General features: G+C 38.2%; 2 protein-coding genes across 2 annotated transcripts in view; both read left to right on the top strand.

Annotated features, from left to right (window-relative positions):
• LOC142832677 (ATP-binding cassette sub-family G member 3-like) overlaps positions 1-25720 on the top strand; it is a 120369-nt gene that overhangs the window by 84484 nt on the left and 10165 nt on the right. The window lies entirely within an intron of this gene.
• The window catches only part of LOC142832567 (ATP-binding cassette sub-family G member 3-like), a 117925-nt gene that overhangs the window by 84488 nt on the left and 7717 nt on the right, over positions 1-25720 (top strand). The window contains exons 2-11 of the mRNA XM_075943096.1: positions 740-961; positions 1553-1612; positions 2584-2698; positions 3238-3390; positions 7171-7307; positions 14466-14617; positions 17763-17864; positions 19255-19505; positions 21775-21857; positions 25349-25438. Coding sequence (XP_075799211.1) covers positions 759-961; positions 1553-1612; positions 2584-2698; positions 3238-3390; positions 7171-7307; positions 14466-14617; positions 17763-17864; positions 19255-19505; positions 21775-21857; positions 25349-25438 — 1346 coding nt within the window. The 5' untranslated portion in view covers positions 740-758. The remainder of the gene's footprint in view (positions 1-739; positions 962-1552; positions 1613-2583; positions 2699-3237; positions 3391-7170; positions 7308-14465; positions 14618-17762; positions 17865-19254; positions 19506-21774; positions 21858-25348; positions 25439-25720) is intronic.

Genomic DNA, 25720 nt, shown 5'->3' with positions numbered 1-25720 from the left:
TAATTACAATATTTATATTCTGGTAATTTTGTAATTTTCCCATATTAAAGTTAAAGTCTTCTTTTTTTACTTAGATAGAAAAGGCAAGGTGTTGTGGAATTCCCCTCTCTTTGCTGTGAATACCCTTGAGCCTATTGAAGCTTCTTTGAGCCTATTGAAACACAGAATAAGGCAAGATGGGAATTCCAAGCAGATAGAAGGAAAAATTAGGCAGAGTCAGGGAGATACCATGTAGCCACCAAAGGAGTAAGACACCCATGCACAGGTACTGATAAACCATGAGCCTCATGGTAAAATATAAAATAATAGAGATGGGTTGATTTAAGGTGTAAGAGCTAGCTACAAATATGTTTAAGCTATTGGCCAAACTGTATTGCAATCAATATAGTTTCTATGTGATTATTTCAGGTTTGGGTGGCCAGGAAAGATCAAGCAGCCTCTGGCTACAGACAAATCTGCCCCCTCATCTGTATCCTTCTTCCTTTATGAATTATGAATAATATTTATGCTCTACTCCTTAGAGCTCATTTGTTTCTTAGGAATTTGGTGTCTAAGGGGAGTCTATATATCCTCATGTCTGCTTCTCATTTGGTCTTTAGGTGATCACAGCCATATATGCTGTTCATCAGGAAGGGATCTGTTTGTGATTACACAGATTAAAACAATCCTTAAGTGTGCTGTGTTATCCAATAATAATGTTTGTGTGGACTATCATATACAATTTCTGTTCCTTCTACAGGAAGGAAGAACCTCTGGAGATGTCTTCCAATATTGACCCTGTTGCAATACCAATGATAGAAAGAAATCCCAATGACCTTCTTGGAATGGACACCAGTGACCAGAACACATTGACAGGAGAGGCTGTGCTAAGTTTTCATAACATCAGCTATCAAGAAACAGTGCAAAGTGGTTTTGCATTTTGTAAAAAAACACGTGTGATAGAAAGACTATCAAATATCAGGTGTGTGCATGAACAATTTTTGAACAAACACAAACTTTCTCTATTATTAATAATCTCGTGAGTATTTTTATGTGTTTGTGTATGTGTATATATCTGCTTATGTGTTTGTGTAAGTGTGTATGTGTTCGGACATAAGATGTGGCACAAGTACATCACAGGGCAACCTTGAGCATTGGTGTTCACCTTCAACCATGTTGCAGACAGAATATCTCATTGTTCACTGATGGTTCTGTCAGGGTACCAGTCTGTAAGTGTCCTTGGATTTTCCTGTTTCTGTCTCTAATTTCTCCATAGAGCACGGAGTTATAGATGCCCACCACTCTACCCAAGTTTATATGGATTCTGGGGCATAACATAGGTCCTCACCCTCCCTCAGCAAGTGCTTCATGCAATACAACATTCACCAGCTTCACCTAGCAATTTACATATTTTACAAATAATAGACTTCTATTAATACTTCAATTTTATGAGTTTATAGTTTTATTATGTGTACGATTTCACCCAAATTAAACTGCATATTCAGTGTAGACCCTAAGCTTATATAACTTCTTTTTAAGAGAAAAATCAACCAGTGTATTTTTTTGTTTACAGTGGGATCATGAAACCTGGCCTTAATGCAATTATGGGACCTCAAGATGGGAGCAGATCTTTGTGAGTATAATGGAAAGCATACACAAGCCCTTTGTATCAAGTTTCTGTGCTGGAAAAATAGCTCTTACAGGAGTTATTGTAGTAATGCATGAGTGTATCTCTGTGTGTACATGTGAGTCTGGTCCCGTGTGCTGTGGATAACATGCAGGAGGGTGTATTCTAACTTTATATCAAGAGCAGAAAGTTTTACTAGGTCACTTTACTGATAGGAAATGATAGAATGATTGGCATGTGTTACTGTGACATATTATTATTTAATGTGATGAGATAGTGTAGTATGGAGTGAGCCGCTTATTGGTTCCCGGCTGCCCAGCCCCCAAATAATCTTACAGAAACTATATTATTTAAAACACTGCTTGGCCCATTAGCTCTAGCTTTTTATTGGCTAACTCTTACAACTTAATTTAACCCATTTCTATTAATCTATGTATCACCATGTGGCTGTAACCTACCAGCTAAAGTTCCATCCATCTCTGGCATGGCTACTTGGCTTCTTTCTGACTCTGCCCTTCTTTCTCCCAGTATTCAGTCCTTTCTTCTCTGTATAGCTCTACTCTGCCCTGCCCTGATTTGCTATAGGCTCAAAGCAGTTCTCTTTTTATTAAGGGTAATCACAGAATACAGTAGAAAATTCCACATCAAGATAGTATTAAAATTAAGAAGATGAAGAAGAGTTTTGTGGAGATAAGAAAATATCACCAGGCCTAACTCTCAAAATACACACATTGCCTGTTTGAGTTCCCAAGGTCAGATTACAGAGAGGGGTAGTCATGTAGATCATGTCTTACATTCACAATTCTGGGATGTATTACAGCACATAATGAACAGAAGACAGAGAGAAAGAGACAGACAGAGAGAGAGAGAGAGATTTCAGCCTTTTGATATGCAGACCTTTTACTCTGAGTATCTGAAAGCCGATAGCTGTTACTGAAGGGAGGAAGTAAATCACACAACATATGTAACCCTTGTAGATTATTAGATGTCTTAGCTGCAAGGAAAGACCCACGAGGATTATTGGGAGATATTCTGATAAATGGAAAACCTCGACCTGCCAATTTCACATGTACTTCTGGTTATGTGCCACAGGTAAGTGCTGGTGGGTTTGTAATTTTATATTTCCCATGCCTCTGTTTTGGTAGGTGCTCATCTTATATATTTGTGTGTTTCCAGTTCATTATATGACACATTTACATGTCCTACTTTCTCTGCACAATGACTCATTAGCCTGAGGGTGGCATTATTGAACATGAAGAAGGGGAGGTATTGGTGTATGATATGTGTGGCACAGTATTAATAATTTCAGCTGTAATTTAATTCTACAAAGGACTACTGTTGTCTAATATTAACCTTCCTTCATATTCCTCTACTGCTTAGAAGATGCTTTATGCAAATAATTGAAGGTATTTATCACCAAAATCCCTGAGCTGTATATAGAAGTTAAATGGGAGGGGGGGTGGAAATGATTGCAACTTCCTCTGTATTTGAAATTACTAAAAATTAAAAGACTATTTTTAAGTAAAGCATTAAGTTTGGGTTCATTATATGTGACTAGGTTACATACATTAGAGAGATGGTCTTACTTATAACTATCCGTAATTAAATTTAAAATTCCACTTAACCTTAAGAATGACATGGTGATGCGCACGGTGACTGTGAGAGACAACATAGAATTCTCAGCTGCTCTTCGACTGCCAATGACTATGACAAGAGATGAAAAAAGAAGGCGAATTAATGAGGTCCTTGAACTTCTGTGTCTGGATAAAGTGTCAAATGTCAAGGTAATGGGAAGAAAAGTCTGGAAAGACTCAGAGTAAAAAAAAATGTGAGAGAAAGGAAGAGAGAGGGGAAGATGGAGAGAGAGAGAGAGAGAGAGAGAGAGAGAGAGAGAGAGAGAGAGAGAGAGAGATCCATGTATGAATAATATGACATTCTGTCAGCAGTTTCTTATAATGTGTGTGATCAAGGTGGGTGCTTTCTGTATTAATGAGTAAGTGATTGGTTACATGATATGGAGTGCAAATTAAGGTGGGGAACCTTAACAATGGTTAAGCCTGGTAATAGAGTGTGATCCAGCAGGGAAGAGTGTCCTTAACAATGGTTAAGCCTGATAATAGAGTGTGATCCAGCAGGGAAGAGTGTCCTTAACAATGGTTAAGCCTGGTAATAGAGTGTGATCCAGCAGGGAAGAGTGTCCTTAACAATGGTTAAGCCTGATAATAGAGTGTGATCCAGCAGGGAAGAGTGTCCTTAACAATGGTTAAGCCTGGTAATAGAGTGTGATCCAGCAGGGAAGAGTGTCCTTAACAATGGTTAAGCCTGGTAATAGAGTGTGATCCAGCAGGGAAGAGTGTCCTTAACAATGGTTAAGCCTGGTAATAGAGTGTGATCCAGCAGGGAAGAGTGTCCTTAACAATGGTTAAGCCTGGTAATAGAGTGTGATCCAGCAGGGAAGAGTGTCCTTAACAATGGTTAAACCTGGTAATAGAGTGTGATCCAGCAGGGAAGAGTGTCCTTAACAATGGTTAAACCTGGTAATAGAGTGTGATCCAGCAGGGAAGAGTGTCCCTCACATGGCCATTTTCACGTGCCCCTCGCATGAGCCTCCTCTTCCCTCATCCTTAAACTCTTGACTTTAGAGAATTTGATAAGTGCTTTCTCCTGTTTATTGTCTCTTCCCCTAGAGGACTTGTCCCTTGTTGTTTCAGAATGTGCTTCTGGTCAGACAAAGGACGTGAGATGGAGACCTCTGGCTCTGTGTTCACTCTGCATTTATTTCCCTCCAGGGATGTCCTTGGTCTCTTTAGCTTTTACTTCTCACATGTGTAGTGGTTGTTATTTTTTGTAGTCTTTCTTTTTGTGTATTTATCTCATCCTGTCTGTGGTACCCAGTTTTAACTGTCAGCTTGACACAGTCAAGAATTATATACAATTATCTAGAAGAGAGTCTCAATGAGGAACTGTAGTCAGGTTGACTTGTGGGCATTTCTGTAGGTGATTGTCTTGATTAAGTTAGGCCATGTGGAAAGACGCAGCCCAATGCAGGCAGCGCCATTCTTAGGATTTATTGAGTTGAGCATTGACAAGCATGCAGGCATTCATCCTCTCTGTGCTCTTGACTGGATGTGCCTAGCTGCATCAGCTTCCTGCCTTGATTTCCCTCCAATGCTCTACTGTACTTTTGAACTGTATGCTGAAATAAAAACTTTTCTCTTTATTTACCTTCTATCTTATCAACTGTACAGAAACTAGGGTACACTTTGCCCTTGCTCCCTGCTTCCTTATCTTCTGTTAATATTTATTCCCAGACTGTCTGGAAGGTTTTATAGATAAAACCACATGCAAGGGACTCTTTCTGCTGAGACTTTAACATGATGAGGAAATGTAATAGAAGGCTAAACTTCACAGCTGACTGTTGTAAGAGTTTACTAATTATTTTACTGATATATTAAAAATATTTATAGTATTTCATCTCCCAATCCCTCATTTTTATCCATAAAAAATACGGACATTTCTTTATCTTCACAATTCAATTCTTAACTATCAAAATGAACAAAATCTTGATATCCTTAGCCATGTCTAATCTATAACCATTTGTAGTAATTGATTTTTTATTATTTCATTCTTTGCAGATTCTGATCAAGCATTTAATTAATTATATGCCTATAGTTTTCCAACATTACTCTTTTGTTCTCCCAAACTGCCATAATTCTTACAATAACACTGGCTTGTTGAGAAGATTATATATAGAAGTCTTTTTAGCAGACATTTGGTGGTATAGATGAAAATGGGCTCTCCAGAATAGGATTCTCATGGATTAACTCCTGTGGTGACTTCTTAGAGGCAGTGAGGACTAGGAAGGTACTGGATGCTGATTCTTACAATACTTCTCCACAGTCATTTACAAGATATTTGTCTTGTTGGGAAGAATAATAAAAAATCTGGCATTTATCATGCTATCTTTTTTTCCTGAGTTATGTAATTTTGTGAGCTTTGGCTCTGTTTATTTATGTGGTTTTATGTTTACAAAAGATACTTTCTTTTCTAGGTTTTTAAGAATAATTATTCAAGCCCTAAGTTGCTTACTTGTTTCTTTAAGGACAACATTATAAAATATTTATTAACTTCTTGAAAGTCATAAAATGTAATAGATTGCAAGAATTTTAATATAATATTTACTAGTTATTTTTAATTTATATTACAGCCCAGTCAAAGTCTCTCCTTCCATTCCCTCCCAGTTGTTCCTCCTTTCTTCTCCTTCCCCCTCCCCAGTTCACTCCTCATTCACCTTTGTCCAGAAATTGCAGGCCTCTATGGGTGGCAAAAAAGCATGGCATATTAGGTTGAGGTAGAACTAAGCTCCTCTGCTGTTATTAAGGCTGCACAAAGCAACCTAGCATTAGGGACAGGTATCTAAATGCTAGCCAAGGTGTCAGGAGTAGGCCTGGCTTTCACTTCCAGGAGTCTGACAAATTGTCCAAGCCACACAACCAACACACATATGAAGAGGACTTAGACTGATCCCCAGCAGACTCCCTAGCCATTGGTTCATAGTCTGTGAGCTCCCATGAGCAGCCCAGTTGCTTCTGTGTATTCCCTTCTGATGACCCTGACCACCTGGCTCATGTAATCCTTCTTCCTTAACATGATTCCCCAGGATTTTCCCAGTGCTTGACTGTGGATCTCCACATCTCTTTCCATCAGTTGGTAAACTCTTCAATAACAGTTGGGTAGTCACCAATCTGATTACAGGAGATGGCCAATGCCAATTCAGTCTATGCACTATTGCTATAAATCTTAGCTGGGGTCATCCTTGTAGAGTAATGGAAGTTTGCCTTGCATCATGTTTCTACATGACCCCCAAATGCTCTGAAATATGTGTATGTGTGAGTGCTATTCCCTCACTTACTCATTCACTGACTGGTGCAAAGACTATGCCAGTTTGACGTGTAGACTATACCACCTTTTGGATTTGCCTACAAGAATGAGTCATGAATTATGTGTTGCTGTACAGTATATATAATGTCAATTTGCAAAGTCTTAAGGGAGTTAAAAAAATTTCTAATAAGGCAACGTGGAATTTTTGATAAAAAAGCAGTGTATATCTGTGTGGGACTGTGTGTTGTGCTGTGTGTGTATTTGTGTGTGTATTCTCTAGAGTTTGTGTGGTGTCCTGTTGTGTTTATTTTGTGTAGATTGCCTGTGTCATAAGTGTGTTGGAAAGGGTGAAATGACTACTAAATTACAAGAAATACTTCCTCTTCTCCTGTCCTGTCTTCCTCAACCTTAAATAGAGATTTCACTGTGCCAGTCTTTGAGTGTGATAACCATTATTCTAGAATATGTGACTTGATAAAGAAACAGCAGTAACTGTTATTATCACGGGCTTTGTGTCAAGTCTGACCTCAGCTTCTTTATATTCACTTGGAAAATAAACACCTCCTTTTTCTCCCAGGTGCCCATAATGGTGTAACAAAAACCTTTTATTGCTGGAAAGTCTCATTCACCAAATGATAATGACTAGCTGATCTTGCTGATAATGATGGTTTTCGTTGCTTTAGCCTGGATCTAAAGAGCTCAGAAAAAGGACCAGTATAGCCATGGAGCTGGTTGCCGAGCATCCCATTTTGTTCTTGGATGACCCCACCACTGGCTTAGACTGGAGCACTGCTACTGATGTCATCTCCATCCTGAGAAGGTAAGTGCTGAAGGAACATTGAGTTTTTTCTCGTAATACATGTTCACATGTGTGTATTTTTGGTGCAGGAGATTCAGAGGTAAGCAACAGAATTTCTTCCTTGTTTATTAGAGGGAAATTTGGTTAACAAGGAATAAACATCAAGAACAATGAGACAGTAACACAGGGAAAAACAGCTGTGGTAAAGGTCCAGCACTCCTTTAAATAGCATGTCCCCATAGCCCTCAATCCAGTGTCAAGTGAGCTGGGCATGAGTGGATCAGATCTGAACAGAGTGTCAGATCGAGGGAAAACTCATTTGTTCTGAGGCAAATCATGTTTGGTGTGTCTGGAATATTAAAGAGACCACATTGACTAGAACCCCATAGCCTAGGGAATGGAAGGTTGCTAGTGCACTGCTTAAGACACCAAGATTGAGTGACTTGACAGAAGTTAAATTTCTTACAGTTCTGGATCCTGGAAGCCAAATATTAAAGTATTAACAGGCCATGCTACTGAGACCTGGGTCACTGAGTTGTGGAAGGTGACTCCTCGCTCTTCATGTGTCTATGCCCTGATCTCTTAAATGGACACCAGTTACATTAAGACACACTAGTAATTTCATTTAAATAAATTACCTTTTTAAAGAGTCTTCCTCCAATTATATCTATATTTTAGTTTCTTAGATGTGAGGTATTCCACAAATGAGTCTTTGAAAGGACATAATTCAGCCCTCCACCTTCACAATTGGAGGGAGAGAGATTGGTGATTGGATGTAGATTGCCTAGACCACCTGGGTCACTGTAAAGACTCTTCTTTTCCATGAGAGGGCATAGGGGAAAGCTTTTGAATTTAGAGTAGAACAATATGTCATGAATAAGGTTGTTCAGTTGCATCATGGGGGTGTAAAGATGTCAGCAGGAGGATGAGATGTGGGGGTTCCTTAGTTAGGCAATGGTGGGTTCTATATAGTTTTGTATATAGAATAAACAACATTATCTCTGGGATTAGCCCTGGATGTGATGGCCAAGGGAATGATTCCTAAGGTCTAGGTCCTGAACCAGGGGAAGAATGAAGTAAAAGAAAAGGTATTTCTTTATCTCATGAAGTAAGTCCGTGACTCAAATATTTATAGAAAAAAGTATACATATTATGTTTTGTACATTTTAGAAATGAATAGTTTCAAACTAACTGAATAAACCTAAGGACCATGTAGACTATTCTATTCCTCTGACCTATGTTCCTGGCTGTTGAACTTACTACTCGCTGTTTTTTCCTTCCTTCCCCTTGTTCTTTGGTTTGTCGTCCATCACCCTAAATATTTCTGCCTGTATCTCCAAGAACCAAGATTACTCTACCATTGTACCTTCACAGTGATGAAGTCAACAATTAGGGCCTTGTCACCTTCTACTCTGTAGACTCCTCAGGTGTCACACTTTTCCTATTTGTTCATTTTCCTTATTGCTTAAGGATACTCAACTAAGATCAGGTTCTTGCTTATTTTTCCAATATGGAATACTTCTCTCTGTCCCTGTGTCTTATGGCATGCCTAGTCTTAGTGCATTGCAAGGGAACATACTAAGTGGCTTCTCCAAGTGTTTTGGGAGCAGACTCAAGCCCTGATATACTGTGTTCTCCTTGATCTCCAACACTCCCGGAAGAGCATCCTAATGTAGAATACTTTATTTATTTTATATTTATAAAAGAAAACAAACTATCTTTTTTTAATTTTACATACCAATCCTAGTTCCCACTCTGTCCCCTCCTCCTATTCCCTGTACCTTTTCCTCCACCCCACCCCATTCACTCCTCAGAGAAGGTAAGGTACATTGATTTGGGGAAGGGCCAAGGCCCTCCCTACTATATCTAGGCTGTGCAAGGTATACTTCCAAAAATAATTGGTTTCCCCCAATGTCAGTATAAGCAGTAGCGATAAATCCTGGTACCACTACCTGTGGCCCTGCAGTCTGTCCCGGACATAAAACTTTCATCCACATCCAGAGGGTCCAGTTTGGTCCCATGCTGGTTTCTCCCCTGTCTGGCTGGAGTTGGCAAGCTCCCATTAGCTCAGGTAAACTGTTTCAGTGGGTGTCCCCATCTTGACCTCTTTGCTCATATTCTCACTCCCCCCACTCTTCAACTGAACTTTGGGAGTACAGCCCAGCACTCTGTTGCTGGTCTCTGACTTTGTTTCTATCAGTTGCTGGATGAAGGTTCTATGGTGACATTTAAGATATTCATCATTCTGACTACAGGGCAAGGCCAGTTTGGGTATGCTTTTTATTATTGCTTATGTTCTTATCCTTGTGGAATTTTGGGAATTTCTCTAGTGCCAGGTGTCTTGCCAGCCCCACAATGGTTCCCTCGATCAAAATATCGTTTTTTCTTGATCTCTATCTCTGTTTCTCCTCCATCTCGACAATCCCATTCCTTTAAGTTCTTCTCCCCCTCCCCTTCTCCCCTCCTCTTTCCCTTTTGCCCTCCCATCTTCCCCACACCAGACACATACTTCCAATTTTGTGAGATGATCTTGTCTATTTTCCCTTCCCAGGTGGAACTCTATATATTTTTCTTAGGGTTAACGTTGCTACTTAGCTTCTCTACGGTTGTGGACTATAGGCTCTTTATCCTTTGCTTTACAGCTGGTACCCACCTATGAGTGAGTACATACCATGTTCATCTTTCTGAGTCTACATTACCTCAATCAGTATGGTTTTTTCCCTAGTCCCATCCATTTGCATGCAAATTTTAAGATGTCATTGTTTTTTACCACTGAGTAGTACTCTTCAGATGAGGGGCTTATAGGTTGTTTCCAGGGTCTTGCTATTACAAATAATGCTGCTATGAACATAGTTGAACAAATGTTATTGTAATATGTTTAAGCATCCATTGAATATATGCCCAAGAGTGGTATTACTAGGTCTTGCAGTAGCTTGAGTTCCAATTTTCTGAGAAGCTGCCATACTGATTTCCAGAGTGGTTGTACTAGTTTGCATTCCCATCGGCAATGGAGGAGTGTTCCTCTTACTGTGCATTCTCTCCAGCATAAGCCATTATTGGTGTTTTTGACCTTAGTCATTCTGAGTGGTGTAAGATGGTATCTTAAAGTCATTTTGACTTGCATTTCCCTGATGGCTAAAGATGTTGAACATTTCATTAAGTGTCTTTCTGCCATTTCAGATTCTTCTGTTGCGAGTTCTCTGTTTAGGTCTGTACCTGATTTTTTAATTGGATTATTTGGAATTTTGTTGTCTAATTTCTTGACTTCATTATATATTTTAGAGATCAGTTCTCTATCTAATGTGGGATTGATGAAGATCTTTTCCCATTTAGTAGGTTGTCTTTTTATCTTATTGACTGTGTCCTTTGATTTACAGAAGCTTCAGGAGGTCCCATTTATTTATTGTTGCTCTCAGTGTCTGTGCTATTGGAGTTATATTTAGGAAGTGGTTTCATATGCCCATGTATTGAAGGCTACTTCCCACTTTTGCTTCTATCAGGTTCAGTGTGGTTGGATTTATATTGAGGTATTTAATCCATTTATTTTGAGTTATGTGCATGGAGATAGATAAGGATCTATTTGCATTTTTCTATTTGTTGACATTCAGTTATGCCAGCACCATTTGTTGAAGATATTCAGGACTTCAGTTTGATTCCATTGGTCCCACTGTCTGTTTTCATGCCAATACCAAGCTGTTTTCATTACTGTAGGTCTATAATAGAGCTTGATGTCAGGGATGGTGATGCCTAAGGAAGTTCATTTATTATACAGGATTGGTTTGGCTCTCCTGGGTTTTTTGTTTTTCCATATGAAGTTGAGTATTTTTCTTTCAAGGTCTGTGAAGATTTGTGTTTGGAGTTTAATGGAGATTGCATTGAATCTATAGATTGCTTTTGGAAGGATTGCCATTTTATTATGTTGATCCTACCTATTCAAGAACATGGGAGGTATTTCCATTTTCTGGTATATTCTCTGGTTTCTTTCTTTAAATACTTAATGTTATTGTCAAATAGATATTTCACTTCTTTAATTAGTGTTATTCCAAGATGTTATTTGTGGCTATTGTAGAGGGTGATGTTTCTCTGATTTCTTTCTCAGACTTTTTATCATTTGTATATAGGAAGGCTACTGATTTTTTAGTGTTGGTCTTGTATCCTGCCACATTACTGAAAGTATTTAACAGCTGTAGGCATTCTCTGGTAGAGTTTTTTTTTTTTTGGATCACTTATGTATACTATCACATCATCTGTAAATAGCAAAAACTTGATTTCTTCCTTTTCAATTTGAGTACCCTTGATCTCTTTTGTTGGCTTATAGCTCTAAGAAGAACTTCAATAACTATGTTGAATAGATATGGAGAGAGTGGACAGCCTTTCTTTTTTCTTATTTTAGTGGAATCACTTTAAGTTTCTCTCCATTCAATTTGATGTTAGCTGTTTTCTTGCTGTATATTGCTTTAAAAATGCTTAGATATATTTCTTGTGTCCCTGATCTCTCTAAGGCCTTTATCATAAAGGTGTGTTGGATTTTTAAATGCTTTTTCAGCATCTAATGAGAGGATCATATGGTTTTCTTTTTTCAGTTTATTTATATGGTTGATTACATTGATAGATTTTCATATGTTGAACCATACCTGCATGTCTGGAGTGAAGCCAACTTGATCATAGTGAAGGATTTTCTGATGTGTTCTTGAATTTGGTTTACCAGTATTTTATTCAGTATTTTTGCATCAGTGTTTTTGAGGGAGTTTGGTATGTAATTCTCTTTTTTTGTTGAGTGTAGTGATAGGAGCGGCGGGGCTGCGTCCCCAGAACCCTGGCCGCCTGCTAGCTTATGCCCCGAAATAATTACACAGACACTGTATTCTTTTAAACACTGCTTGGCCCATTAATTCTAGCCCTTACAGGCTAATTCTCATATCCCGATCAACCCATCTCTAATAATCTATGTAGCACCCCAAGGTGCGCTTACCAGGAAGATTCTAGCCTACGTCCATCCTGGGTCGGAGTTCATTGCGTCTGCCCCGGAGAGGGGAGCATGACCTCTCCTCCAGAGAGCAGAGCTGTTGAGTCTGAGCTCACTTCCTCTTCCTCCCAGCATTCTGTTCTGTTTACTCCACCCACCTATGTTCTAACCAATAAAATGGGCCAAGGCAGTTTCTTTATTAGCCAATGACCTTCCTCCATCAGTTGAGTCTGCTGGTTTCAGTATCAGGGTTACTGTAGCCTCATAAAAAGAGTTTGTCAATGTTCCCTTTGCTTCTATTATGTGAAACACTTTGAGGAGTACAGGTATTAGCTCTTATTTGAAGTTCTGGTAGAATTCTGAGCTGAAACCATCTGACCCTGGGCTTCCTTTGGTAGGGAGGCTTTTGATGACTGTTTATATTTCCTTACAGGTTATAGGTCTATTTAAATTGTTCACCTGGTTTTGATTTAATTTTGTTATAAGTACCTCTCCAGAAAATTGTCCCTTTCTTTTACATTTTCCAATTTTATGGAGTACAGGTTTTTTTGTGGTATTACCTAATGATTCTCTGGATTTCCTCGGTATTTTCTGTTAGGTACCCCTTTTCATTTCAGATTTTGTTCATTTGGATGTTCTCTCTCTGCCTTTTGATTAGCTTGGATAAGGATTTGTCTATATTGTTGATTTTCTTAAAGAACAAATTCTTTGTTTCATTGATTTTTTGTATTGTTTTCTTTGCTTCTATTTTATTTACTTCATTTCTCAATATGAGTATTTCCTGTCATCTATTCTTCCTCGGTGAGTCTATTTCTTTTTGTTCTAGAGCTTTCAGGTGTGCTGTTAAGTCACTAACGTGAGATTTCTCCACTTTCTTTATGTAGGCATTTAGTGCTATGCACTTTCTTCCTATATGTGTGAGTTGTGTGCGTACATGTGTCCATGTATATCCTGCCTGTAAAGGTCAGAGGTTAACTCAAGGAGTTGGTTTTTTCCTTCCACCAAGTGTGTTCTGGTGACTGAACTCAGGTCTTTAGACTTTACATTAAGTTCCTTTACCCATTGATCCATCTTGTTTGCATGTCTTGAATCTTGATAATCTAGTAATTCTGGTGGTTGCTGGGTTATATGATAGGAAATTACAGTTTTTCCTTTTGTTGTTTATTAATAGTCTCTCAGAGGAAACACTTGGTTATTATGCCCTTTATTCTACCCTTATCTTGTCTCTATGCACAGCTCTCTCATTCTCTTTTCCTTTCCCTCCCTCCATCTTTTCTTTTGATCCTTCCCTCTCTCCCTTATTTTCTCCCTTCCTTCATTTCTTATTTCCTACCTTCCTACTCCCTCCTTCCTTCCCCATCTACTTTATTTATTCTTTCTTTTTGTCTATTTGAAACAGGGTCCCATGTAACATAGGTGAGCCTTGAACTATAGAACATCCCAAGTGCTAGAATATTACAGATATGCCACAATACCCAGCCTTCATGAAAATATTTTCGCAATAGTTTTAAACAGTTTTTGGTTATTGGTGCTCATACAGATGTTCTGAAATGGTAGTTTAACTTATTTTTTTCCTGTCATGGAATTAAACCAATGATCAAATCCCAAGTTTGCCCCTTACTAACTGACCCCTTGGTCTGTTGCTTGACCTTTTAAGCCTATCAACAGAAAGGGGGAAATTATATTCGAATCACATTATGCCGATATTGTAAAAACTGAAATGAGGTTATTGCTGAGTGTTTAGTGAGAGAGAAAATGGTTAGAAATGTAAATAATACTATCAGCACAATGAGAACCAATTCTGAAAGAGACAGAAAGTGTGAATGATTGAAGGGAACTGTGCATACAGTCACAGTTGTAATGTTTGCTCTTTCATTGCTTTACAAGCTTCAGTGAACGTGCCAATCACCAGGGCAGCCTGCTCATAATATGGTTCAAGTCTGAGGAGCCTGCTCACTTACAGGATCTACATGGTAACTCTTGAGCAGACCCTGCACTACTGTCATCCCACACTTCGGAAGTCTTAATCTTTTAAATAAAAGCTTGAACTTTGGTTTCTCTATCAGGTGTATAATACAAGTGAGATGAGGTGTTTTTAAGGAAAATTCTTCTGAAATGGAACAGAGAGTGTAACTTTGGGAATAAAATATTTTGTTGAGAATCTCAGGGTTCCTCTGTTCAGTGACTTATGATTTCTCCCTCTTTGAACTTAGGATGTCTATGAGGGAACGGACAATCATCTTCTCCATTAATCAGCCCCCATACTCCATCTTCAGACTGTTTGACAGCCTCACCTTAGTGGCCTCAGGAAAAGTCATGTTTCACGGGCCTGCACAGGAGGCTTTGGAGTACTTCAAATCCTCAGGTATGGCTGGCTTTTTCTGTGAGAACTTCTTCATTCACAGACTCTGCAGAGAGAACAGGGTTTCTCGGGAATGCTGCTTGGCCCTCATGCAGGCTTACTGTATGTTAAATACCTTTGGTTAATTTGGCGACAGAATTCTGTTACTTGTGCAGCAAGGTTTGTTATGCAGGTCTCTCTTTTTTTAAGGTTTTATTCTTATAATTTGGAGAAAAAACTTTTTCAATATAGGTTGGTTTAAAATTTTTCTTTGTTGTTGTTGATTCTGTTATATATAAAATTATTCAAGGAGAGAAACATGTGAAGTTGGCATCCCAGGACCTAAGTAAATTAGGATTTATAGTAAAGTACAATTTTTAATAAAACAATTTAGACTACCCCAAATACTGCTAAGATCTTACATTTCCTCAGTGACTTTTGTGTTCATACATAATATATATTTTTATTTGTTTTTTAAAGTTACAGGCATTAGATTTTTGATTATAGAAGAAATACAAGCTGTCTATAAAAAAGACACATGGCATTTAATGTGTAATTTCACTTAAAAAGCCATGAGCAAAGATTTGTATGCTGCATAAGAAAATTGCAAGTGTTTATACTTTCAAGCTTCAACATAATCTTTAATTTTTCAAAAACTCATACAAGGATTGTTTATTTTTGTTTTGATGGGTTTTCTAAGACAGAGTTTCTCTATGTAGTCCTGGCTGCCCTGGAGCTGTGTACACCAGGCTTGCTTCGAATTTCACAAAGATCCACTTGCCCCTGCTTCCTGAGTGCTGGGATTAAAGGTATGACCACCAGTAATAGCTGTTTTCTTACTTTTCTGTAAGGAGATGCAATTTTTCAAAGATGTAATCAATTTCCCAGGCTTTGTGTCATTGTTCAAAAGCATCAGCCTCCTCAAGGAATTGAATGCTGCATTTCATACCAAATAACCTTGTTTCTTTCTTCTACCTGTATTATATCTGTGTTACAGGATATTTACTGAGCCTCTTGTTTTGCTTCCTAGTTGTGGTGACCCTCTTAATTAACATGCTGGCCTCTGGCCTACTTATCCATCCTTTAAACAGCTTTGGAAAGGTTCAGCATCATCATGTTCTTGCTCAGGTAGCAGATGGTGGTTTTCAGTTTTTCCTAGTGTAATCTGACTCTGAGTGTTTGTAGAGGCATTCCTTAACTTACTAGTAACTTTGCTTTTCAGGTTTAGATGCTGATTGGGGGCTATAGTGGCTCAAGTCTGGCTTCTGTAGACTCAGTTTTTTGTCTGAGTTTTTTACAGTCAGATTAGATGATAAATATTTTTAATGATTCATGTGATTAATTTCTTCTTAGAGAAATATGGATATAGTTATGGATGACTCTCCTTGACTATGAATATAAGCTTAAATATTTGCACTACAGTACTGTTCATTTTTTATTAATCTTTGTCATTTAATAATATCAAGCATTTGTGAGTCTGTAGGCCAAATTCAAATGATTATTTCATGGGAAAACTTCATATAAATGTCTGATCGATGTCTATATCTATGTCTATGTCCTTGTTCATGTCCATACCTATGTCTATGTCTATGCCTATGTATATTCTGTGTCCATGCTCATGTCTTTGACTTTGTCCATGGCTGTGTAGTCTATGTTCATATCTATGTCTATGCCCATGCCTATGTCTATGTCTATATCCATGTCCATGTCTATGTTTATTTGATGTCTATAACTATGTCCTTGTCTATATCTTTGTCCCTATCCATGTCTATGTTCATGTATATGTCCATTTCTATGTCTATATATAGTCTATATCTATGTGTAGTCTATATCCTTAACTAAGTCATTAGTTATGGCCATATCCATGTCTTTGTCCATGTCCATGTCTATGTCTATGACCACATCTATGTTCATGCCTATGTATAATCTATGTCCATGCTCATGTCTATGTCTTTGTCCATGGCTATGTGTAGTCTATGTTCATATCTATCCCTGTCTATGTCTATGTCCATATCCATGTCTATGTTTATGTTGATGTCTGTAACTATGCCCTTGTCTATGTCTGTGTCCATATCCATGTCTATGTTCATGTATATGGCCATGTTTATTTCTATCTCTATGTATAGTCTATGTCTAAGTGTAGTATATGTCCACATTCATCCCCATGTCCATATCCATGTCTATGCCCATGTCTACACCTATGTGTAGTCCATGTCTATGTGTAGTCTATGTTCACGTCTATGTCTATGTATAGTCTACGTCCATATCCATGTCCATGTCCATGTCTATGTTTATGTTGATGTCTATAACTATGTCCTTGTCTATGTCTGGGTATATGTCTATGTGTAGTTTATGTCCATATTCATGTTAATTTCTATTTCAATGCCCATGTCTACAAGTAGTCTATGTCCGTATCTATGCCCATGTCCATATCATGTATATGTCAATGTTTATGCTGATGTCTATAGCTATGTCCTTGTCTATGTTTATGTCCCTGTCTATGTCCATAACTATGCCCATGTCCATATCCATGTCTATATCTATGTATATGTCCATGTCTATGTTTATGTCCATGTCTATGACTATGTGTAGTCTATGTCTATGTCCATAGCCATGTCTATATTCATATCCTTGTCTATGTGTATGTCCATGCCTATGTCAATTTCTATGTCTATGTATAGTCTATGTCTATTTCTATGTCTATGTTCATGTACATGTCTATGTCCATAACCAAGTCATTGGCCATATCCATGTCTTTGTCCATGTCTATGCCTATATCTATGACCACATTCATGTCCATGTCTATGTTTATGTGCATGTCTATGTCATTTTCCATGTCCATATCTCAATGTCTATATCTATGTGTAGTCTATGTTTATATCTATTTCCATGTCTATGTCTGATCTATGGCTATATCTACTCTGTCTATGTCTGTGTATTATATATACATATTATATATGTATAGCACCAACATAAGCATACACATATATTCAGTAAGCTATAAGGTAGAGATTGCTGAAATAATATGAGTGTATATATAATAAGAAAGGACAAATTTGTGGGGATGGGAAAAAAGAGGAGTAAGTTCTTAGATTCTGTCTCCTCTCCCATTTCCCACTCTCTGCAAACAGGTCCTCAACTTTTTATTCATGGGCTACCTTCTTTGTAGGTTACAACTATGATTCCCACAACAACCCTTCAGACTTCTTCCTGGACATCATTAATGGAGGCTTCTCTGCTCTATTAGACACAGAGGAAGATGATCATGAAGGTATGTGAGCCTCCTAAAGTCACAGGTTTTTTGCTTAATTGATTTTATTAAAACATAATCATCTGTCTCATTGGAATTTAGCTTTTGTGTTAATTCAGTGTTTAAAATTAGCTAATAGACTTTGCTGTCTATTAGTGCTGGGTGTTTTAAAATTTAATTTACAAAAGAACCTTTATATGATATTGTCACAAAAGAAATTTTTATTAAAAAGTACTTATTATTTGTTATGTTATTCTTTTTATTTTTGTTGGCTTATGTAGTCAGACTAGATTTGAATGTGTGTTCTTTCTACCTTACTTCCCAAGTGTAGGTATTATAGAACTGTGTCAGCATGCTTGCTTTGTTTATAGAATTTTAGAAACAAAATACTTATCAGTTTATACATTTTCATATACATTCACATGAGGCAGAAGAAGTGACCAGATTTTTACATTAAGAAGTATAGAACCAAAGGAGAAGTAAGACTATGTTAAGAATTAGGGTCTGAACCTGGAAACAACCTAAATGCCCATCAACCGAAGAATGGATAAGAAAAATGTGGTACATTTACACAATGGAGTACTACACAACAGAAAAAAAATAATGATATCTTGAATTTTGCAGAAAAACGTATGGAGCTAGAAAACGTCATTTTAAGTGAGGTAATCCAGACCCAGAAAGACAAGTATCACATGTACTCATTCATAAGTAGTTTTTAAACATAAAACAAAGAAAACCAGCCCACAAATCACAATCCCAGAGAACTTAGACAACATTGAGGATGCTAAGAGAGACATATATGGATCTAATCTACATGGGAAGTAGAAAAAGACAAGATTTCCTGAGTAAATTAGGAGCATGGGGACCTTGGGGAGCATTGAATGGGAGGGAAGAGGTAGGGAGGGGGCAGAGAAAAATGTAGAGCTCAATAAAAATCAATAAAAAAAAACAACCAAACAAACAAACAAACAAAAAAAAGAGTTAAGTCTGGATGGAAAAAAGCCATTCAATTTCCTGAACCCATGGAATAATGACAGTAGTCAGGTCAGTTAGGGACACTTTTCTAATATATAAAGGAGTTACACAAGAGTTATTTTATTATGTTAAATGTTGCAGGCTGAAGATCAAGATCAGCTGGTAGAATGTTTGCCTAGCAAGCACAAAGCTGTGAGTTTGGTTCCTAGCACATAACTGGGTGTGAAGGTGAATGCCTGTCACAGCACTTGAGACAGAAACAGGAAGACCTGGAGGAGTTTAAGGTCACCCTTGGCTTCATAGCAAACTTTAGGCCAGTCTAGGGTACATGAGAATGTCTCAAAGAAAAACTGATACATAATTGATGTGTTATTCATAAAAAGTGTCACAGAAAAATCATTACTGTTTCTTGACTTTATCCACTTTTATCTTAAAGCCAATGAACATACAGAGCTTTCTGAGAGACAGAACCATGTCAGTGAAAACTTAGCCAATATGTATACACAGTCCTCCTTATACAGCAAAATGAGAACTGAACTGGATCGACTCTTGGAAGAACAAACGGCAAGAAGGAGCTCAGCCTTGGGGGAGATCACGTGTGTCACCCCTTTCTGGCATCAGCTTGAGTGGATGATCTGTCGTTCATTTAAAAGTTTCAAGGGTTTTCCACGGACCACTATAATTCGGGTAATCTGATGAATTATTTCAATTGTGAAACTCAAGTGGGAGCAATATGTTTCTGAGTCAATCCACTTCAGGGTCACATTTATCTTCTGCTCCCTTCCATATATTTTTCATCTTCACTCTGCTTAGCATATAGAAATATTCAATAAATCAAGTAGACCATTGTTGACTTTTTAATTATGGAAAAACTTTTAGTAGTTTTTTTTTGTATAGAGGAACAATAATGAGAAACCCAAGTACTAATTTTAATTCTGGGAATGCAAAAACACATTCAGCACACCTGAGAACTTCTCATACCTGTCTCCTTTAATTCACCAGTGCATCCTACAAGTTCAAAGTCCAGGAATGAGAAAAGGAAGAAAGGCTTTTTTCCTGATGCAACTTTCAATGTGGGTGGATGGATGGTAACTGGATAAACAGATAAAACTGTAGCCTGTCAGGTGAAAGAATGGACTTGGGGAAAGTTTAAGTAGAGAAGGGTGGAGATGACTGGAGAGGGAAAGGATGGTTGATCTGTGGTTGAAATCATGTGGTGAGGAGACAGGGCCATAGAACAGCTCTGAGGGAGCCTGAGCATCCACTGCCTGAGATGAGCCCATTGCAGAGTGCTGTTCCCTCATCAGGAGTCCAGTGTGTGAAAGCAGTAGCTACTTAAAGAGTGCAGCTCACACACACAGTAACTGGACTGAACAATGATCTTCCGTGTCAGCCAACTGGAACTGGGAGGAGGTGAAGTTCTACTTTTCTTTACACTGGCTCTGTAATAAGAATCAGCATGACTTAAGATTTTCTGTATTTTAACATGAATGTCACACAGAAGTGTGGTTCTTCCAGCTCATTGAGCCATCACTTATTCAGTTATCTTTTATTTCATGGTGTTGATTCTGTTGTGTTAGTGTTTGATCGGGCCCTTAGCCATTAGCGGGCAATCACTCTACCATGGACATATATCCCTGTCCATGTCCAATGAGAACATAGTCATTCTCAGTCATTTAGTTTTTGTTGAATATTGAAAGGTCATGTGTTGTTGGCTGTGGTGAAACATCACTTACTTCTTAACGTGTGTGCTGCCCTTTTTCATATTTCAGTGTAGCTGCCTTCCCTGTGTTTATGTGAATATTCTTACCATTTAAGTTATACTGTCAATTGATCCAAACACTTTGGTCTTTTACTTAGGCACTTAAATCATAAAAGAGGCCTTTCTAGGTCAATTATTTTTGGAAAAACAAAAGATTCTATATGGTTGGAAACAAATGAGTTTCCCACAGAGGTACAGAGTCCCGAGAGGTGACACAGGTGCGAACCAGCTCACCCCTTCTTAGCACACAAAATCCCATTGCTAGGAACTGTGTTGTGAGTCATTTTCAATTTTGTTGTTTGGTTTGCACTCGAGGGAATGTGACTAGTGTATGTTGTGAGGGCTCTGCCACTGAGCTGTCCCCCTGGCCTGGGTGCACTTGTTTCTAGCTATAAGAGTAAAGAAAGTCTGAATTCCCTTGAGCCACTTGAAGTAGAAAACTGCACATGTTTACTGGAACCAGAGCTGAGACCCCAGTTTAGGTGGACCCTTTCTGTCACTTACTTGGGTTTGTTTCCTAACCTCTGCAAGTGATATGGGATTCCCCTCTGTGTGCTTTCAATATGTTTTATCACCTTTGGTTAATAAATAAACTGCTTTGGGCCTATGACAGCACAGAATAGAGAAATGCAGGAATTCCAAGGAGAAACAGAGGAGAAAAAAGGCAGAGTCAGAGAGATGCCATGTAGCTGCCTAAGGAGATAGACACCAGAACCTTACCAGTAAACCACGAGCCTCATGGCAATACATACAATAATAAAAATGGGTTAATTTGAGATATAAGCGTTAGTTAATAAGAAACCTAAGCTAATGGGCCAACCAGTGTTGCAATTAATACAATTTTTGCATGCTTATTTTGAGTCTGGGCAGCCGGGAAATGAACAAGCAGCTTCTGCCTACACCCACGTGCCTAAATTCTCTTCCACCCTTTGTCATCTATGTTTTAGTACCTAAACTGAGTCTTTCACTGGCCATTCCTGGTAGAGCACTGGGAGAACTCTTAGCTTTTCCAGGATCTGCACTGTTGGAGCCTCAGATTGCAAAGAACTTCATTTTTAGTTTAATATACAGGAAGCCTATTGACATGCATATTGTATATTCTTCCAGAACCCTGGCCAAAATATACTATTTTCCTCACTGGAGAGATCTGATTAGGAAAAATAATGAAATTTTTTTCCTCTATTTTTTTGAAAGGTAATTATCACAATCATAGTTGCTGTCATTTTGGTTACTCCTTTCAGTTCCCTACAAAATGATTGTACAGAAGTCCAGAAGAGGTAAGAAAATGAAAAAAATACTATCACTTTGTACAAACTCAGTTAAAACCATTAAGAATTAGAACTAGAATTCATCACAAGAACAGAGTAAACATTTTATCATTTCATTATGTGGTAGGGAGTGTTGGAACATTGAAAACTGATTGGGAGAACTTATGTTTTCACGTGTGTTTGAGTATAGATAGTGTGAAACTACATATACCACACATTTCACATTTTGCCAGTTTTAGTGTATGGAGGAACTTCATGTTATACAACTATCACCAAACTCTAAATGTAGATCATTTTTTCATCTTCCCATGTAGAATCCCACAGCTCTGAAAGAAGACTCCCCATACTACCCCTTTCTGATTCCTGGCATCAACCATTCTGCTTTCTGTTACTGGATATTATAACGTGGGAACCCTGAATTGGAATCACACAAGTGTCTGTGTTTTGGTGTTGTTTGTATTTGTTTTGGCTGGCTTGTTTCCATTAGTGTGATATCCTCAGGGCTCATCAAAGTACGGCATATGTGAGGATTCCTTGGGCTCTGTAAGGCAGAATAACAGTCCATTGTGTGAACATGCTGTGTTGTTTCCCATTCATTGTGGCTAGAAATGTGCTTTGCTCTCACCTCTGGTTGCTAGGAACCATGCTGCTGAGTGTGCAAGTCCATCTGTTTGAGCCCTGAACTTTTGTTCTTTGAGGCAGAAAGCAAGAGTTGCCAAATCATAGGCGATTGGGTTAATTGAGAAACTGCTATCAAGTCTCCAACCCCACTGTACTATTTTATATCCTCACCAGCACAACACAAGGGCTCCAATATGTGCACATCCTCACCCACCCTTATACTATTTCTTGTTTTGAATAAGATATCAGAGAAAAATGAATCATAATTCATTGGATAGTTTATGAAGTATCTGTAAAACCTGTTTTCCCATTTTAAATTTGAATGTTTTCTTTTCATTCCAAAAGTATTTATTTATTTACCTAGTATGTGCATGTGTGTGAGCATTTATGTTCTACAGCATGCATGTGGAGATCAGAGGACAATTGGCAAGAGATGACCCTTCCACCAAATGGGTTTCAAGGATTGTACCCAAGTTCATTAAGCTTGGTGGCAGTCATCTTACCTCCTGACTGAACCATCTAATTGGCCCTTAATTTTTCAATGGTAATGAGGTATAAGAGTTTCCTTTCTGAGATGTGAATCCCCTACCAGAAACAAACATGATTCACATTTATTTCTTCCCTTCTGTGTATTTCTTTGTCTTGGTGCATAAATGTTTTAGTTTATCTATTTATTCTTCTTTTGTTGCCCTGGAGACAATTTTCTTGACTATATAAGGTTTGTTTGATTGTGAGTGTGGGTTAATAGGAAGAGACTTGCCATATGGATGTCACTTTTGTGGTCCTCGTCTAGCTTGAGCTATAATGTGGTTTTATAGATATTCTTTCATCTTCAAACTTTTTAATGACTATAGCATGTTCCCAACATAGTTTCTCATCAGGATCAAAATTTACAGGATTTTTATTGCAATTTATGTTTGACACACCACTATTTGCTCAGCTGAGCTTCCTTTCTGATGCTCACAGCCTCAGCGTACCACCCAATGGTCAGAGAGGCTTGATCATGGAAATACTGTTGATTTGGTGTGTGTGTGGGTGTGTGTGTTATATTTACATTCAGTCCCAAGGAAACACACAGAGGTCTACGTTAATTATAACCTGGTTGGCCTGTTAGCTCAGGCTTTCTTATAACTAATTCTTACATCTTAAATTAGCCAATAATTCTTGTCTGTGTTAGCCATGTGGCTTGGTATCTTTTATCAGTGAGGCATGCTCATTTTTCTTCCTCTTGGTCTGGGTGACAACTGCAGACTGAGTCTTTCCTCTTCCCAGAATTCTCCTGTTCTTGTCACCCTACCCTGGTCAATTAGCATTTTATTAAACCAGTACAAATGACAAAACTTTACAGGATAGAAAACCATTGTCCCACAGCAATTTGCAGATTTCTTCCAGGTGCACTCATATTTAGGCGGGTGTATACATATGCATGTTAGTGATCGTGCATGTATCTGCATGTGGAGGTCAGAGGTTGATGCCAGGCTTTCCTTGATGACCCCCCACTTTTTTTTCAAGGCAGGTCCCTCACTAAACCGGCAGCTCATTGACTTGGCTAGATTGGCTGGCCCATGATCTCCAAGTGTCAGCCTCTGTACCCTTCATCTCTGGGTTTACAAAAAGGAAGTACTGTGTCTGCACACTTTCACGTGGGTCCTATGTATCTACACTCTGGTCCTCATGGCTGCATGGCAGAAACTTTCCTGAATGGTTCAGCACCACAGCCCCCAAAATCTGTTTTGGAAAACACTGATTAAGTTTGAAGAAAAGAATAAACATGAAAATCAGCTCTATGAATTGCCTTCTGTGTGGATTAGAAGTTAGTCTGTAGCGAGATGATCGCTACAGCATTACCAGGCTGGAACATATTAGTGCTACACCTTAAATAGGTAGCTATACGTTGTCAATCTACAATTATATAATCTAAAAAATCAGATAGAAATTATATGTGTTGTATATGATTAAGCTAGCCAAGGCAATAAAGTTCCCTTTCTAAGTTCTTGGGTTTTTTTTTCTGGTAAAAACATATGAAAGTAAACACAGATTGAAACTTGAGCACAATATTTTGGAGACAGAGAGAAGAAGAATGCACTGAACACCAGGAAATGAGTGTGTGTAGGAATGGAAAAGTGGGCAGAGAGAGAAAGTTGTATGTTTAGTAAAGTCAAATAGGTATGCCTTGAAAGCAAGACTGGCTCATTAGGAGAGGACGAGAAACCCAGGTCCTCCTCTATGGTTGATAATGTACTCAGAGCAGGTCCTCTGCTCTTGTTTGGTCATTAATGGCAGGATCACAGTTTTGACCTGAAAGGCATAGAACTTGTCAAATAGCCCAGGCTGGCCTCCGTCTGCCACTTTCCTCATGCATCTGTCTTCCAAGTTCCAGTATCTTGGGAGTACTGCAAGGAACTAAGATCTGTTCCATGTTTTTCATTTTTACATTTTTGTAAAAGCAAAGTGGCCAAATGAATGTGAATTCATGGGACTCATATTTCCTGAACTTTTTAATCAGAAAAGTTCCACATTTTCCTTCTTTATTTTTGTTAAATACTTATTTTATTTTTATATGTACGAGTGTTTGCCTGTATGGATGTATGTTTACTGTATATGTGCCATTAAACCTGTGAAGATCAGAAGAGTGCAACATATTGACTGGAATTGGAAGGACAAATGGTTGTGAGCCACCATGTATGTGCTGACAACTAAACCTGTGTCCTTTGCAAGAGCAACAAGTACTCTTTATTGCTGAACCCATCTCGCAGTCTTGCTTTTTTTTTCTTAAGCCTATGTTATGTTATTTCATCTATGGAATAAGCTCTGTTGGGAAAAAAGCATTCTAATATTAAATTTTCTGTTTTCCTTTTGCCTCCATTCTCTCCCTGCAGAGCTGTCTTGCTCCTTTTGCTCACAGGTTTTGAATGTATCACAAGCATGTCTTCCAGAGAGCTCTTTATGATTGACAGGGATCACTTTCTGTGAGTAGCCCCTGCTTTGGAGAAGGCATTAGGGGTTGGAGATCAAGTTGATTACAGTCATAGTGAATCCTAGTATGTTATCTCATGAAATAGCAGCATATTTTTCCTTTTTCTCTTGTTTAGCTGAAAAGCAAGTAAATTATGAAAGATTGAGTTCATCATTGTTGGGATTCTATGTATTTTTAAGTATGTAAAGATATTACTGATATTAATGAAAACTGGATGGAAAACCAAGAGCAGAGGTATCTGTTACTCAGTAAATGTTTCAAATATGTGGTGTTG

Source organism: Microtus pennsylvanicus, chromosome 12 (assembly GCF_037038515.1).
Source record: "Microtus pennsylvanicus isolate mMicPen1 chromosome 12, mMicPen1.hap1, whole genome shotgun sequence".
In the NCBI taxonomy this organism is placed as follows: Eukaryota; Metazoa; Chordata; class Mammalia; order Rodentia; family Cricetidae; genus Microtus; species Microtus pennsylvanicus.
The sequence above is the reverse complement of the archived record's forward strand: the minus strand, read 5'-3'. Positions and strand labels throughout refer to the sequence as shown.